Source organism: Rhinoderma darwinii, chromosome 6 (genome assembly GCF_050947455.1).
Source record: "Rhinoderma darwinii isolate aRhiDar2 chromosome 6, aRhiDar2.hap1, whole genome shotgun sequence".
NCBI classification, from domain to species: domain Eukaryota; kingdom Metazoa; phylum Chordata; class Amphibia; order Anura; family Rhinodermatidae; genus Rhinoderma; species Rhinoderma darwinii.
The window spans coordinates 39,462,741-39,479,086 of record NC_134692.1 but is presented as its reverse complement, the minus strand read 5'-3'; the positions used below and the strand labels follow the sequence as shown (position 1 = coordinate 39,479,086).

Sequence of the window (16,346 nt, the reverse complement as noted above, 5' to 3'; positions counted from 1 at the left end):
CATGAGCCCTAATTTGCATTTGAATTTACATTATGTGATGTATACTTTATATACCCACTCTTTCTTTACTTGTATGTTTGCCTGACAAAAGGTCCAGGGTGGTCAGAAAGCTTGCAGTCCAATATAAAAAAAAAAACTGTATTGGATTAAATCTATTTTTCTTTCGAACTATCATTTTATATAGATGTGACAAAGAAGGGATTACAACAAAGGAACAAATAAATGTAAATTCTGCCCCAGATAAGCAGCAAATGAATGACTAGTAAATAATATTTATGTATTCATCAGAATGAAAATGTATATATATTAGTGTCCGTGTAACAAGAGATTGTATCTGGGTGCATGAGGGAGACATTGTTAAGAGTAACTCTAAGTGTTTACAAAGAAGACTTTACAAGCAGGTGCAGACAGCAGGTGCTCTAAACCCTCACCGAAAAAGGTAGATTTAGATGGTGATCTGAGTAACATGTTAAACACATTGACTGCTGAGCAGGGGCTGTGTGATTTGCCATGCCAAAATCATTTTTACAGCCTGACGTGCAATGGGAGAGAGGCGAAAAATTAATCAGTAGAGTAACTAATTAATAAAAATCTGCATTTTGCATAAGCAATTAGGACAAGGAGAGTGCAATGAAAGAGGAAGTTTTATTCATTTAATCTCACTACCTATTCAAGCGGAAAAATCCACCAGGGCAGAGAACTGAAACCACGCCTGGAAATTCTTCCTTTTTGATTAGTTAACGGGATTGAAAGGTCAAATTATCAATATTTAATTCAAATGTAAATTCATTTGTTAAAGAGGAAAGTGAATGTTTTTAAATGTACTAGGATGACAACAGGGGTCTACGTGCTAAAAACAGTCTATTCTACAATGATAACAACACACAGTGTATAAAATACATAAAAAATATTCACTGCAAATGACACATTATTAAATGATGATGTGATTTTCACATTCAGTAAGCAGTCTATAGCTTATATTATTCGTGCATTGTCATCTAGTTATAAGAGAATTTCATTTAACCTTTGTTTAGTGTGCGCTTCATCTTTTTAATGTGTAGCTCTTGTTCTGAGCTGCCTATAAGCATATATTAGAAAACTGCATATAGAAAACTGCACATATAGTAATTCCCTAGTATAATGTTATAATTAAAATAGTTCCCTTTCAGTTCAATTCTTATGTTTTAGTTGTTATTCAAAAGTAGCTGAATGTGAATTTAAGCTTCTGCAAGACCTATCAGCAGACAAAACATGAGTCTACAAGGCAATACAGGGTGGTATACATGGCAGGATAGGTGATAAATTCCTGATTGGTAGGGCTCTGACCTCTGGGTCCCCCACCGATCCCGAGAACGAGCTTACCTTTCTGTCCCTGGGCACCCCATATGAATGGAGCGGTACTGCGCATGCTCAGCCACCACTTTATTAATTTTCTATGGGGTTGCCGGCACGTTAGAAATTTAAGTGTCAGCTTCAGATTTTTGCCATGGATCCTATAGCAACATGTTTGATTTTCCATAGACAAATTTGTTTTTCCCATAGGCAAATCTGTCACGTCTGAACAGAGCCTAATACTTCTGAAAGTAAATTAATCTACAGTGAATTTGAAAAGTAAAATACATGTAATGATGTCATTATTAACTGTCACAATGATATAAGAAAACTAAACTAATGCATCTAAATGTCACGTTGTGTAGTTGTCAAATATGAGTTCTAAAGAAGTCTCCATAAAAATGCAACACTTGGTTTAATTCTGTAACTAGGAAATTGAGCCACATGAGCCATTCACCAATATGTTTTAGATCTGACTTCATACAGATGAAATACACATTATGTACAAAAATACTATAATAAAAATATAACACATCCCCTGAGCCTAAATATGACTCAGGTCAAAGCATTTCCTCAATTTGGGCTGGAGTAACCCAGTATGAGAAAGTAAATATCTTCACTTTAGGACATGAATAATACATAGTTTGTACAATGTCTATACTTGGAAATACAGTAAATGTAGTAATTGCTAATGACTTCTGGTCCTGAAATCAAAAGTTTTCAAAAATATATTCTAAATTCTCACCAAGCATTGTAATGTCAATATGCAGCCCTACAACTTCCAGGAACGGAGTGTCCTTGTAATAAACTACTTCGCTCTGATCCAGTTGTGCTGTGTATCCCTGGTGGCAGTTCTGGGCTTTACGCTCAGAGGGTGCACTGGACCAGTATGTTGGGTGGCACATGCAAAGTAGATGCCACCAGCCTGGCAAATCTAATTACATCAAACTCTTTAAAAAATCCCATTTCAGACACCAGCAGGGTGTAAGCAATAGCATATTGCTGCTGTTAATAGCTACTGTTTTAATGCAACCTTCCTGAATGATCTTTGACCTTCATTAGAACAGCTTGTTCTTTGACCTCATTTTTGTCTTGACCCTTGCACTGTGAATACCCACTGTTCAGCTATTCCCTACCTGGATCTGACTATAAACCCATCTAAAAATGTGGTGCCTCACTATCCTCACACTGCCAACTTACTTCCTGAAACCCAACTACTTTGTGCCAGCCAATTCAAGTACTGTTTGTTTCTCCAGTTGATTATCTTCTTATCTACATGTTTTCTATGTGAAAAGGGTTTCTAAAGGTGACAAGCATGATCTCCCGGATTTATATAGCTCCCATTGAAATCAATAGCAGCTGTATAAATCTGTATACATGAAGCTCCCTCCAGTGGTGACTGCAGGAAGCCAGAATTGTACAATTTCACTCAGCTCCATCCCCTATATCTGCACAGACTTTAGACCCAGTTAGATTCAAAAGTGTTACAGGTACGGATGTAGCCATCTTTATCTTGACTCTAATAACTTGCTGCAGCGTGATATCACACAACAAAAGCCATTGAAAAGTCATTGAAAAGTCAAGATAAAGTATCTTTCCACTGTGTATTTAATGCGTTAAAAGTCAAAATAAAGATGGCTACATCTGTAGACATTCACTTTCAGTTGGCCTTCAACAAAAATTCTAAGCAACAAATGTGCAATTTCATACACACTGGATCTGCTAAATGCACTGAAAACTGCAACAGATACTAGTTTTGTGCTTTACAGGAAATTACTAGAACTAATGGCAAAGAAGTATTGTTAAAATGACTCATGTGGTATGAAAAATTACTATTTCATCTAAGGCCCCATTACCATATATAAAGAGGGAAGCAAATGTCAGAACTGATCCCATGCTTTCCTATAGGATTGCTTCTGGCACCAGTTGCATCTGTTTTAACACCGGATGTCTACATTTGCCGGACAGAAGTACGTTGCATGCAGCCTTTTTCTGTCTGGCTATATAGAAGCCAGCAGGTCTACAAAGTGCACAAAGCTGCAGCAGTGTGCCCGGATCATGCTAGAAATAACTGGCTGGGCGCAACTGATATATGTGAAACCACCCATAGTGAGGAGAATGAACTATTAGCTATACCTTTGTACAGCTGTGTATATAGATAGATAGATAGATAGATAGATAGATAGATAGATAGATAGATAGATAGATAGATAGATAGATAGATAGATAGATAGATAGATAGATAGATGTAGCCATCTTTATCTTGACCTTTAACGCCTTAAATACACAGTGGCAAGATCCTTTATCTTGACTTTTTCAATGACTTTTCAATAGCTTTTGTTATGTGATATCACGCTGCTGCAAGTTGTCAGAGTCAAGATAAAGATGGCTACATCCGTAGATGGATGGATGGATGGATTGATGGTTAAATAGATAGAAAAAATACAAAGAAGAGCAGCACCAAAAAAAGGGTCCTTTCAGAAGAATTGTGTGTGCAAGCCTTAGGACTGCGACTTCCAGTCCCGCAATTTAGAAATTCAAAAGATAGGCAGCACTCCACATCTTAAATTTCAAGTGGAAAAAGTTTTATTCACCCATATGACAAAGTGTGACATTTCAGCCCCATTCACTGCTTGAGAAAGGCCAATGCTGGGGCTGAAACGTCGCACTTTGCCATATGGGTGAATATAACTTTTTTCACTTGAAATTTAAGATGTGGAGTGCTGCCTATCAGATTGATAGATTAGATAGATAGATAGATAGATAGATAGATAGATAGATAGATAGATAGATAGATAGATAGATAGATAGATAGATAGATAGATAGATAGATAGATAGATAGATAGATAGATAGATAGATAGATAGATAGATTCCTGACTAGCTCTATGAAGCTGTGAACCAGCTTTGTGTTCTCATTACCACCAGTAGATGAAAGTGAATGCATCCTGCTAGTAAATGAGCTGTCCCCTCTCCAGTGCTGAAGTTGTAAGTGCTGTACTGTTTACTCCTCCACCTGTTTGCTCAGCAAAGACAAGCTGCAGCGCCGACGACTTCCCAGTTACTTCTAATGTTATAAAAAGAGGAAATGTGAATTTATAAGACTCATAAATGTATTTTAAGTTCTGGCTCCAATCTGTAGCACGGGTTCAGCAGCGCTGTGTAATGATCACCTGCCGGCAGGAAATCGCCTCTTCACTGTTACCTGGCTCCTGGTTTCACTGGGAACCTTGTAAATCTGTCTCTGAGATTGTGCTGGAAGCAGATGTCAGGCATGATCACTAAATAAACACTATGCATGCAGCCCTATATCTGCCAGCAAACACGATCACATTACTGTACGATTGCTCCAGATACAACTCTACAACTGCCCCAGAAACTAAAGGGTTAAATTGCCGCATCTATGTACAGCCACAAGATAACGCTTTAGTATCATTTATTGCAATGCAGGCATACGGACCGTATAGCAGGCAGGCGTCAATAGCACAATCACTTTACTCTATTGATTAATGTGTGTGTACAGTGCTTTACAGCCGCAATTCATCCGTGTGCCCTGTCCCCATATTTACCAATTCGGCTTCTGTGTTTGTGGGGGTTTAACAACATTTGCCACCCAGTGGGACAGATAAGCTTGTAAACGTGAATCATTTACCAGGGAAGATACTCCGTATAATAGCTGTAAGCGATTTGGGGGTGAAATCTATTTTTTTCTCTCTCTCGCAGGTGCAATCTGAATCAATTAATTTAATTAATATAATTCTGCATATGCCCCAGAGATTTACATGGACTACATTTGCCCTGTATATTTTATAATTGGTGAGAATGACTATTTACAACTGAATTTGCAATATATGAATATAATGGATGCCGTCAATGGGGGAGGGGGTACGTTGCATATTTTCATCTTGACCTGTAATTAATAAACTAGTGATTGGTTCTTTTAATTTTTTATCTTGTAAGTTAGGATGTAAATGCATATATTGGTAAAAATACAATATATATATATATATATATATATATATATATATATATATATATATATATATATATACACACACATATATATATATATATATATATATATATATATATATATATATATATATATATAGATAGATAGATTCTGTTCCTGTTGTTTTTATATATATATAGAGAGAGAGGGCGAGAGAGAGAGATGTATATAACAGGTGAAATTAGATAGATAGATAGATAGATAGATAGATAGATAGATAGATAGATAGATAGATAGATAGATAGATAGATAGATAGATAGATAGATAGATAGATAGATAGATATTGGAAATGTTGGGTTTATGCACTAGTCAGTATTTATAAAAATGTCTATGTCAATGGTTAGTAAATCCTAGCATGACCTAAAATCTATTGACATTGTTTTTAGCAGGGATTTAAAGGGCCCTGATCAATAAGAGGTTAATATGAATGACAGTTAATTGGACCTTGCTCTATTGTTGGGTGATGTAGACATGGTTCTGGATTAGTGGGGGATAGATGGCTGTCCTAGCTTACTGCACACTTGGGTATGGATGAATAAATGACAGGGCTTTCACAATCAGTTAGACCAGGGAGATAAATAAGTGGCAGGTTGCCTACAGTAGTCAGTTGGGATTTAGAGGGGGTCGGTTGGGCATTAGACCACAGCCAGGCCGCCTCCTGGGGTGCTCACCCAGGCATGAAAGAGGCTTTTGTTTGAAGCGTGTGCGGCTCGCGTGTTTCTCTCTGGACAGCAGTCAGGCTGGAGAGGCTCAGAGTGGCTCTGATTGTGACTTGGAGGGGGGGGGGGGGGTGAATGGGATGGATCAGTATTAATCCAATAAATAATGGCAGATTGTTCTATAAATAGTGGCTGAGGGGGAGCAACAGTCTGCAAGCTCATGAAACCTGTGGATGAGCAGCTGTTGTAGAACAACAAGTCTCAGCATTCCCTGGTCATATAATGCATGATGTCATGTCCAGCAAAGCTTGCTGCACTGACAATAATTAGGATGTAGTTACTAAAAGCTGGATAAAAACTAGTGTCTGATCTGTATGACAGGGCAGCAACCTGTAGCTCTCTGGATATTGTCCACGTTTATGGTTAATACATGCTGGCACTTGTAGTTCCACAGAAAAGACCGTGCCATAATGGTGATAATATATTAGTGTCTGGCTTGTAGACAACCTGTAGCTTCCTGTATCGTGTAGAACTAGAGATCTTATCCTGATACATGTATTCAAACAGCTACAGAAAAAGTCCCAGATCCCCATTCCTGACATGATTGTAATGTAATCTCATATATCATGTAACAGTGACTTCAGATCTAACAGGGATTGCAATTACATAATAATATCCAATCAATTCACCAATTCTTCGGATTTCGGATGAATCTACACAGGAACTCTCAATACTATATGTAATGCATGCTGGGCCTTATAGTTCAAGATGTTGTTATTTTAGCTTTACTATAATAAAATGAATTGTATTTCTAAAACCTGAAGAGGTTAGTATTGAGAACAGCTCTATTTTTCCAACAGGATCAAATATTTGGTCATTTGGAGACTTACAAGAACAATCAATCTGTTCTTTATATTTTCATACAACTCTCAAATAAATAAAATCAATCATTTCCCTAACTGGGATCACAAATTATATTTTATATGATGACATATTAAATGGCATCACTAAGGAACTACAACCCTTATTATCCTATTAAAAACTGGGTCATGGGATGCTTGGATAAAACTGATCACAACCATTGGCAGGCATCGTCCTGCTTCTAGACTCGTTCACATAAAGTAATATCCCAATCTACAGTTTCAGCATACGAGCAAATAAGAAGCACTTGTATTTCTGTAATTCTCCAAATTCTTATAGCAATATTTCTACATTATATTTTTGTGATCCTCATATGTACAATGTAAAATAATTACTTATTTTGTAGAACTCTATGCTGGAACTTTTCTATTATGTTAGGGGGTTTCTGCAGAACTTGTTGGAGTTCACGATTAGGCCAGCAGCATATGGCTCTGGCAGTGAGTGGGTTAACTGTATTAGCCCAGATAGCAGAGGCTAGTAGCCTTTGACCTAGACTTGTGTTGATGACTCATCTACACAGATTTATTCCATCCCTCCCTCCTCATATACACCATCCAACACCCACTACCTGTTTAGCCCATCTGTCGCTCTCAGATGTCTCAGGCAGACACACTGGAGGAGTGGATCTAAGTGAACTCTCAATTATCAGTCACTGGGTGTTTGTACCTAAAGAAAGAGATATAATTCATCACATGGAATCGTGGTCAGGCATGACAGGGTTAATAATGGCTCTACCTTTCTTTTAAGCATTGACTTGGATTGCTAGAGACCTGAAGTCATCCCTGTAATCTTCTTAGACCGCATATATAGTAATACAGAACATCCCCCCATATTAAGGTAGGTCCACTTGAGTGCATTTGCCGTTTAATGCACTGGAATAGGGTATTGTTCTGTATAATCCCCATAAAAGGTTTGATTCTAAGTGCAGCTTAAAATGGAAATAGACCAGTGTGTATTAAATCAATAATCAGCAAATTGGTAAAAAAGGCCGTTTCCCACCAAACATCAGTTCACATCATATGAAGAGACAACAGGCTGACAAATGACTTTTATTGCGATCTCATTATTAGTGCAGACGTAGCAGAGAAATATTTGTCATTGAACTTTTTGGGACTGTATTTTGCACAGTGATCTTTTAAGATTATCAGTCGGTTTACCTGTAGTCCTATGTAAAACCACGGAGAACACATTGTGATATCACCATGAGTGTACCGAAGACAAACACAGCTCTACTACATCGGTACATTAAAGAACAATGACATGTGGTATATAAATTAAATAGTGAAGGATTGTAATTTATCATTAGTTAAAGGTCTGTGGAGAAGATGATGAGCTGCATGATAATAAATTGTCATCTCTTATAGCAAAAGAATCGTTGTATGTAGATTGTGAATTCCCATCACAACCTCATACTACATATGTCGTGTGTGTGTGTGTGTGTGTATATATATATATGTATATATATATATATATATATATATATATATAGAGGCTGTGTATAGGGCCATGGTGAGTTGTTTGTGGTAGTTTGCACATTGCGATGCTCTACAGAAACTAGTTTCATATATGGAATTATTATGAATTATTATCATCATTATTATTATTGTTATTATTGTTACATTTTATAGTATGGCCTTTATAATACATTTTTTAATTTATTCGGGATCTTAAAGGAATCTTCACTCCTGCATTGGTGGAGTATTATTCTCTAGTGTCTGGCGATTAATTAGCTGACTGCATCAAATAACATAATTAGTTTCACTGGAAGCCATAAAATGCCAGAAGCCCGTAATCTGCACCATATCTATCTATCTATCTATCTATCTATCTATCTATCTATCTATCTATCTATCTATCTATCTATCTATCTATCTATCTATCTATCTATCTATCTATCTATCGTAGAAGATGGGAAATGATATTAGGAGACAGGACAACTGTGGATGTAGAGTCACTCAGTGAGGACGGATCAATCCCACAGTAGACACATGCATATTATATGGTGTATTATACAATATATCTGCTGCTGCTGTTGCTGCTGCTGCTGATGATGATGAAAATACAGTTTTATTATATATAGTGTGGCTAGAAACAGTGACAAGACGCCTGATGGAAATCAAATAAAGGCACAGACTAAATAAAAGGGGACGAAAAATAAATTCAAAAGAGTCCAGTGAGTCATGTACAAGGATATGAAGAATGTAAGACAAGAGGGTTTACAGAAAGGAAATCTGGAAATTAAGGGGAATGAAAGAGGAAAGGTTAGGAAAATAAAAGGAAAGGAAGGAGAGGGAAGGAAATTAAGTAAAAGGGGAGAAAAGCGAAAGAAAGAGGGACTGGAAGGGAACCAAAGGTACAAAAATAGGCAGAGTAAAGGGAAGGACGGGACGGGAAGAAAGTGATGGAAAGGAAAGAGAAATAAAGGAAGAAAAGAAAGAAAAGAGAAGTAAAGAAATAAAAGAGAAGGAAAGGAAGTAACGAAATAAAAGAGAAGGAAATAAGAGAAAGGAAAGAAAAGAGAAGGAATATAAGTAAAGAAAGGAAAGAGAAGAAAAGGGAGAAAAAAAGAAGGAATGAAGAGGCTGAAAGAGATCAGGAAGAAAGAAAAGAAGGAATAGAGGAAAAAGTAAAGAAGAAAGGAAAAACAGGTTCCACGCGAAAAGTAAAGAACATTAAAATTAAAGATTTAAGAGACATGAAAAGAGGCGATCTCCATGTAAAAGAAGGGTTTGAAGTGTCGGAATCTCCGGTCATTGGATGACACTGTGTTATATGAGGGGCACCAGTGTGAGGGGCGCAGTGATTGCCGCCTCCTCCCTCACTCCTTCTGTCACGTCTTGTGAATACAATGGACGGGGAGAGGAAGGGGTTAACCCTTGTCCTGCGGGTGCAACAAGCAGGTCCGCAAAATGTGTAACAGGCGACAGATGGCCACAAAGAGACGGGACATAGAGAGAGGAGAGCGCGGAGAGAGCAGCAGAGAGAGGAGGGAGCGCCGCGCTATACAAACCATCACATCACGTGACGCCCCGGGCCGCTTCTCTGACCATATGGCGCGTGCCGGGGAAAAGTTAGAAGGCGGGGCGTGAGGCACAATCTTGCGCCTGCGCAGATGCTCCCTCCATGATAATCTATGTGGCTGCTATCCCCTCACCTATCCTCCGCCTCCTCCTCCCTCTCATCACTTGTCTCTTATAAGCGTCACTGGAGCCGCTATATAACCCCCTGAATCTCATCACAACCCCCAGAAATAGGGAAAAAAAATCCACTCCAGCACCTACAACTCTGCATTGTATCCACTGGAGAGGTTATGAGACTATCACTGCCAAGGAGACTCCAAAATTAAAGGTAAGATGCTGCATCACTTTAAACTGTTTATTATATTATTTATTACATTATTTCAGGCTACATATTTTATTCTAAAATAATATAAATACGCTTTAACAATTTCAAATAATAAGATAACAATTCAAGAATATTTCAAATTATTTAAAGATGTCTAATAAATCATTGGTCACTTGTACCTATCGGCCAGGGGCATAGGTGAAAGTTACCCCATGTGAACCTATATATATATATATAATACTGTATATTAGAACATATTTAAATATTTATACATTTAAACAACTTTGTAATGAGTTTATCTCAGTTCCAGCTAATAATCTCTGCGACATGCTGTATATGTTTTATATGACATCTGCTACCTGTTACTATAAGGCTAAATACACTACAAGTCTTTCCTTCCTATCAGATTTTTATATACCAGCCTTACTGTCTTATTTTTATTTTCTTCATCTTCCCTATTAAATTCAGTAGTTTATATGTCAAGCATCTACTTTATGTAACAAGTTTATTTAATTTTTTTTTTCAAAAAACGCACACATTAAAATGTTCATCCCATAAAGTAAACTACAAATGTGAGATATTTTATAAGGATCTTAAATGCACCTGATCCCCCTACATAAGGCGCCTGCGCTGCATTTAAGAACATTCTGTTTTCTTTGTGTTATTATACATTATTCTGTTTAATTTAATTTATTTTATCGAAAATGTAAGTTTTCCTTGAGTCTAATTTTTAATCACCTAAATCATAATCTACTTAACATCTGCATAATACCAACCCACATAACAGTGTTTCAGAAGAGGGATCTTATTCTAATGTTGAGTTGTTACTTTATAATCTCCCATCATGATGACTAAGTTGTCCCTTTATTCCAATGCTTATTTCTCCTCCAGATTTAAAGATGACAAAGTCGTATCGAGATAATGGGTTAATTATGACCGAGACCCAAGGCTCCAGAGGTTGGGTGGATGAATGTCTAAATTCTCAAGAGAAACATGACCTGGAGAAGAAGGAAGGAGAGTTAGAGGGAATGCTTAAAGATGAAGACGAAGACTCTCTAAAGCACCACAATGACGAGGAGTTAGACGACGACGAGGAAGGTGAGGAAGATGACAATGAAGATGATGATGATGATGATGATGATGAAGATGATGATGAAGATGATGATGACCAGAAACCCAAGAGACGTGGACCCAAAAGGAAGAAAATGACTAAAGCTAGGATAGAGCGCTTTAAGGTCAGGCGTATGAAAGCCAATGCCCGGGAGAGAAACCGCATGCATGGTCTAAATGCTGCCCTGGACAATCTACGCAAGGTTGTCCCTTGTTACTCCAAGACGCAAAAGTTGTCCAAAATCGAGACTTTGCGCCTGGCTAAGAATTACATCTGGGCGCTTTCTGAGATTCTAAGATCTGGGAAGAGTCCAGATCTTGTGTCTTTTGTGCAGACTCTTTGCAAAGGCTTGTCCCAACCTACCACTAATCTAGTAGCTGGGTGCCTTCAGTTAAACCCTAGAACTTTTCTTCCAGAACAGAACCAGGACATGCCTCCGCATATGCAAGCAGCCAGTGCTTCCTTTCCCTTGCACCCTTATCCATATCAGTCTCCTGGTCTTCCCAGTCCTCCTTATGGTACCATGGACAGCTCTCATATCTTTCAAGTCAAGCCCCATTCTTACGGTGTTGCTCTGGAGCCTTTCTTTGAGAGCACGGTCACGGACTGCGCCAGTCCTTCATTTGATGGTCCCCTCAGCCCTCCTCTGAGTGTCAATGGGAACTTTTCTTTCAAACATGAGCCTTCAGCGGAGTTTGAGAAGAATTATGCCTTCACCATGCACTATCCTCCTACTATAGCTCAAAGTCATGGGGCTCTGTTTTCCAGCGCTGGACCACGTTGTGAGATCCCTATAGACAGCATTATGTCCTATGATGGCCAAACACACCATGAAAGAGTGATGAGTGCCCAGCTTAATGCCATCTTTCATGATTAACTCTTGAGAGGTCAAATGAGTGACACTGGTGTAATTATATAGTACTATCTTGTTTACAAACTGTAGCCCACTGGATACTATTACTAAAAAGAAATGTACCATCACCCCATTAAATGACATTTGATCTTTAAAATCTTTAAACTTTAGGATTGGATGTTGCAATTGACCTGCTGTATTATTATGTATATACTGTACCCTCCAAGAGTTACCCTCTAAATATGAACTACACATAACTATATCGAAATTGTGTTATTATTTTATCTCAAGCCAGATAAATCTTGGAAAAAGTTAAAAAAAATAAAAAATTATAAAGCAATAATTAGGATCTATGCAATTTTTAAACTAATAGTGGGCCAATTAAAGAAATATATAGAATTCTATTTTTCAACCAACCTTTTACTACTAGTTGTTGTAAACCCATTGCTGAATTATTTTGTGGTGATTTTTGTACAGAATTTTTAATGACTTTTTATAATGTGAATTTCCTATTTTCAACCATGCAGCTCCATCAATTTTATATAAGATGAGGAAGTAGAATTATATCTAATTTATAGGAAAAAAAGAAAAGAAAAGATAAATAAATAAAAAAAAAAAATTTAAACCAGCAGCAAAGTGCTTAGAAAGTTGTGTTGCCTTAGAAGTTTTATTACTCAGATCCATTATTAAAGCTGCACAAGCTTTTTCTACCAAGGGGGAATCACCTGCAATTGGCCCTTTAACACAATGCACATGTTTAAGGGTTAAATGTCTAGATCACGTAAGTATTCTCTTTTAACTCTTTAATCTCCAGTGTTAGATGGAACACAAGGGTGCAAAGTAGTCATTTGAGACCTTGGTAGTAATAACGTTCACATCACTCCACTGCACAAGTCTTTATATGAGTCTATTTTATCCAGATTTAAGCTGCTTAACTATCATACAGATTCCTTAGATCTACTAGTATAGTGTTTTCTATACACGTTTGATGCAGTTCTATGGAGTTACGATAAATACAGTTTCTATGGATGTAACTTATTGCAGTAGTTAAAACCACTATAAATTCATTTCTAAATCCGTAATTAGACTATTAGCTGCCGCATGATGCTATTAATAATAATAATAATAATATTAATAATAATAATAATAATAATATTGATACAGTTCCGATCATTGCTGTCTGAAGTGTATTTATTGCTGGTTCAATTTGGAATTAATTTGTCCTGTTATTCTGTTTGTTATCCTGTATACAATGATGTACTGCACAGATCCATGCAAACCCATTATTCATTATAAAATAGTATTCAACACTTCAGTCTACTGGTGCTTTATTATTATGCTTTTGTGTCATTCCTATGGTATTATAGCTGTCTATTCTATTAATCGGTTAAATTTGTAAAAAAACAAGGTCATCGATTTTTTTTTTCCATGTGACCTAGATCTTTAATATCTATCTATCTATCTATCTATCTATCTATCTATCTATCTATCTATCTATCTATCTATCTATCTATCTATCTATCTATCTATCTATCTATCTATCTATCTATCTATCTATCTATCTATCTATCTAATATCTATCTATCTATCTATCTATCTATCTATCTATCTATCTATCTATCTATCTATCTATCTATCTATCTATCTATCTATCTATCATCTGTATGTCTGTCTGTCTATCTATCCTAATATATTTATACTATATATATTTAATATTTACATTTTCATTGTTTAATTAATAATAATAATACTACAATATCATCTATAAAACAATGACCAACATAACAATTGATTTCTGTGTTATATTTTATGTGAATGCTTATTTTAGTTGCATTTCCCATAAATAAAACGCTTCACCTTTTTCCTCTGAAGACGTCTATACTATTATAACATTATTATTGGTCAAATATTAGTTAAGAAGTGGTAATAGTGGAAGTAAATATTACCATTCACGTATAATGAAGATCACTACTGAGCAGATGTCATTTAATAATAATAAAAAATAATAATGATATTTCCAGTAGTTCACATGACTAATCATACTAACTGCATGGGAGGACTTATCCCCAGAAGTTCCATGATTCCCTCAGCCTGCCTCCTGCATTGTCCTCTCTGGAGATGCATTATAATTGCAAAGTTCATGCATTGGTTATTAACCCTTTCTCTAGACCCAGACCTGTACATCATGTAGTAGTGACTTATGAAGATGCACATTCATTCGTAATGTTGCCATTTGTATTAAAGGAATACTACAACACCAATGGTTGGTGTGTCAGGGAAGGGGCATCCAGGATGCCACCTTCTTTTATTCTGAGTAGGACAGGCACAGATGTTCCTTCTGCAGGGGAGGATTTAATTTATGAAAATGATATTGTTTATGCATGGCTGCACTGCAAAACACAGGCTGCTCCCATGTGAGAGACATGCCACACAACCAGGGCTGTTGTCAGCACTCAGGAGAGCTCTGCCTTTCTGACTCATGTTACCGATAGGAGAGAACCAGTAAAAAGGTGATTATATGAGGATGATGGCAGAGGGTGTCATGGCAGGGATGCATGTTGATCTGTGCATGGTAAGGGCACATTCAGACGTGGCGGAATTGCTGTGGAATTCTGCTGCGGACAGTCCGCAGTGGAAATACTTAGCAGACAGTTTGTCCATTGGTTTCCACACCTTTTTAGTTATCTTCGTGCAGACGTTGCGGAAAACTCCGCTGCGGACCATAGGCTGAGGTGCAGAATTTTCAGTCCGCAGCATGCACTGTCTGTTGCGGAGAAGAAGCGGAATTTCACTGCGGATTTCAGCCTTTGCAATGTAAAAACTGAAATCTGTGGCAAGTCCGCTGTGTTTTCTGCAATGTCTGAATTACCTGTCAAATATGCAAATGTTGGTGCAGATTCGTTGCGTAATAGACCCAAATCTGCACCAACAATTTCAGCGGAAAAATTCCGCCACGTCTGAACGTGCCCTAATAGTACAGTTTTGTAATCTGTTTTTTATTGTACATGGCAGATATTAAGAAATTTACTGTCATCTACACACTCAAATGTATGAATGAATTCTGAACATATAGTGAACGTATAGCTTACATGTGGTGAGGTCACTAAACAAATAGGGAACCAAACACTAGCCATCAGCAATAATATAATAGAATAATATTGATTATACATTATTTACAAATTAAGCAACTAATATGACATTAATATTTTAGCTTAAAATATCAGATATTACGAAATTCGGGGAGTTCTGCTATTTTACAAAGTATTACCCACAAGGATAACAAAAAAAAAACAACAGTTCCTGAGGATCAGACACATTGTTTTAATGTTTTAATACAATTTTTGGCGCAGTTTTTAGCTCTGTTTTTTTTTTAGCCAAAACCAGAAGTGGATCCAGAAGGATAGAAAGGTTTAAAGAAAGGAGTCATGCATCTTCTTTCTTTTGTGTCCACTTCTGTGTTTGGCTAAAAAAAAAAAACTGACGCAAAATCTGCATCAAAACTGTGTATGATCCCGGCTTAAGGGAAATCTTAACACTATTTTCAGTTGTTTCTTATTAATCTGCTCAGCAGTTATTATAGAGTCATTAAGGACCTAAATCTAAAGTGTACTGTTACATTACAAAGTTACATGCTCCCATACTCCCTGTATCTTACTGTTCTATCAATGTGCTGGGCCACATTTAGGCAGCAGTAATATGGCTATATTCTGACGGCATCTGATTCCATTTTTGCCACATAATATATGACTTCCACAGAGATCTGTATTACGGCCATCAGAATGCAAGGTAACCAGGAAGATCTGGATAACAGTGCTGTAGGTCCAGTACAGATGGGAGAGTCTTTGAACCTATACTGCAGTGCATGAAGTTGTCAGGGACAGATTACAAAAAATAATTGATATGGTAATATGAATACATATTTCTTTAAATAGGATTATCATGAGTGAACAATGCTCCATCTGTGACTGCATGCTATGGGGCCTTCTGGAATAACGGTTTATTTGGATTGCTGAATATAAATAAATGAATCCCGCCAGCAACTGGAACAATTCTACAGTGATTCTGGAGATCACTTCTGCACAAACCAATGGACTTGCATGCTTGGCCAAACAA

General features: G+C 37.1%; 1 protein-coding gene across 1 annotated transcript; it reads left to right on the top strand.

Moving 5' to 3' along the window:
* The first annotated feature begins 10,126 nt into the window (after positions 1-10,126).
* Positions 10,127-13,577, top strand: NEUROD1 (neuronal differentiation 1). The gene is made up of 2 exons (XM_075831156.1): positions 10,127-10,272; positions 11,161-13,577. Exon 2 carries the CDS (start codon positions 11,169-11,171, stop codon positions 12,255-12,257), a length of 1,089 nt encoding a protein of 362 aa, XP_075687271.1. The 5' UTR covers positions 10,127-10,272; positions 11,161-11,168; the 3' UTR covers positions 12,258-13,577.
* Positions 13,578-16,346: the final 2,769 nt, after the last annotated feature.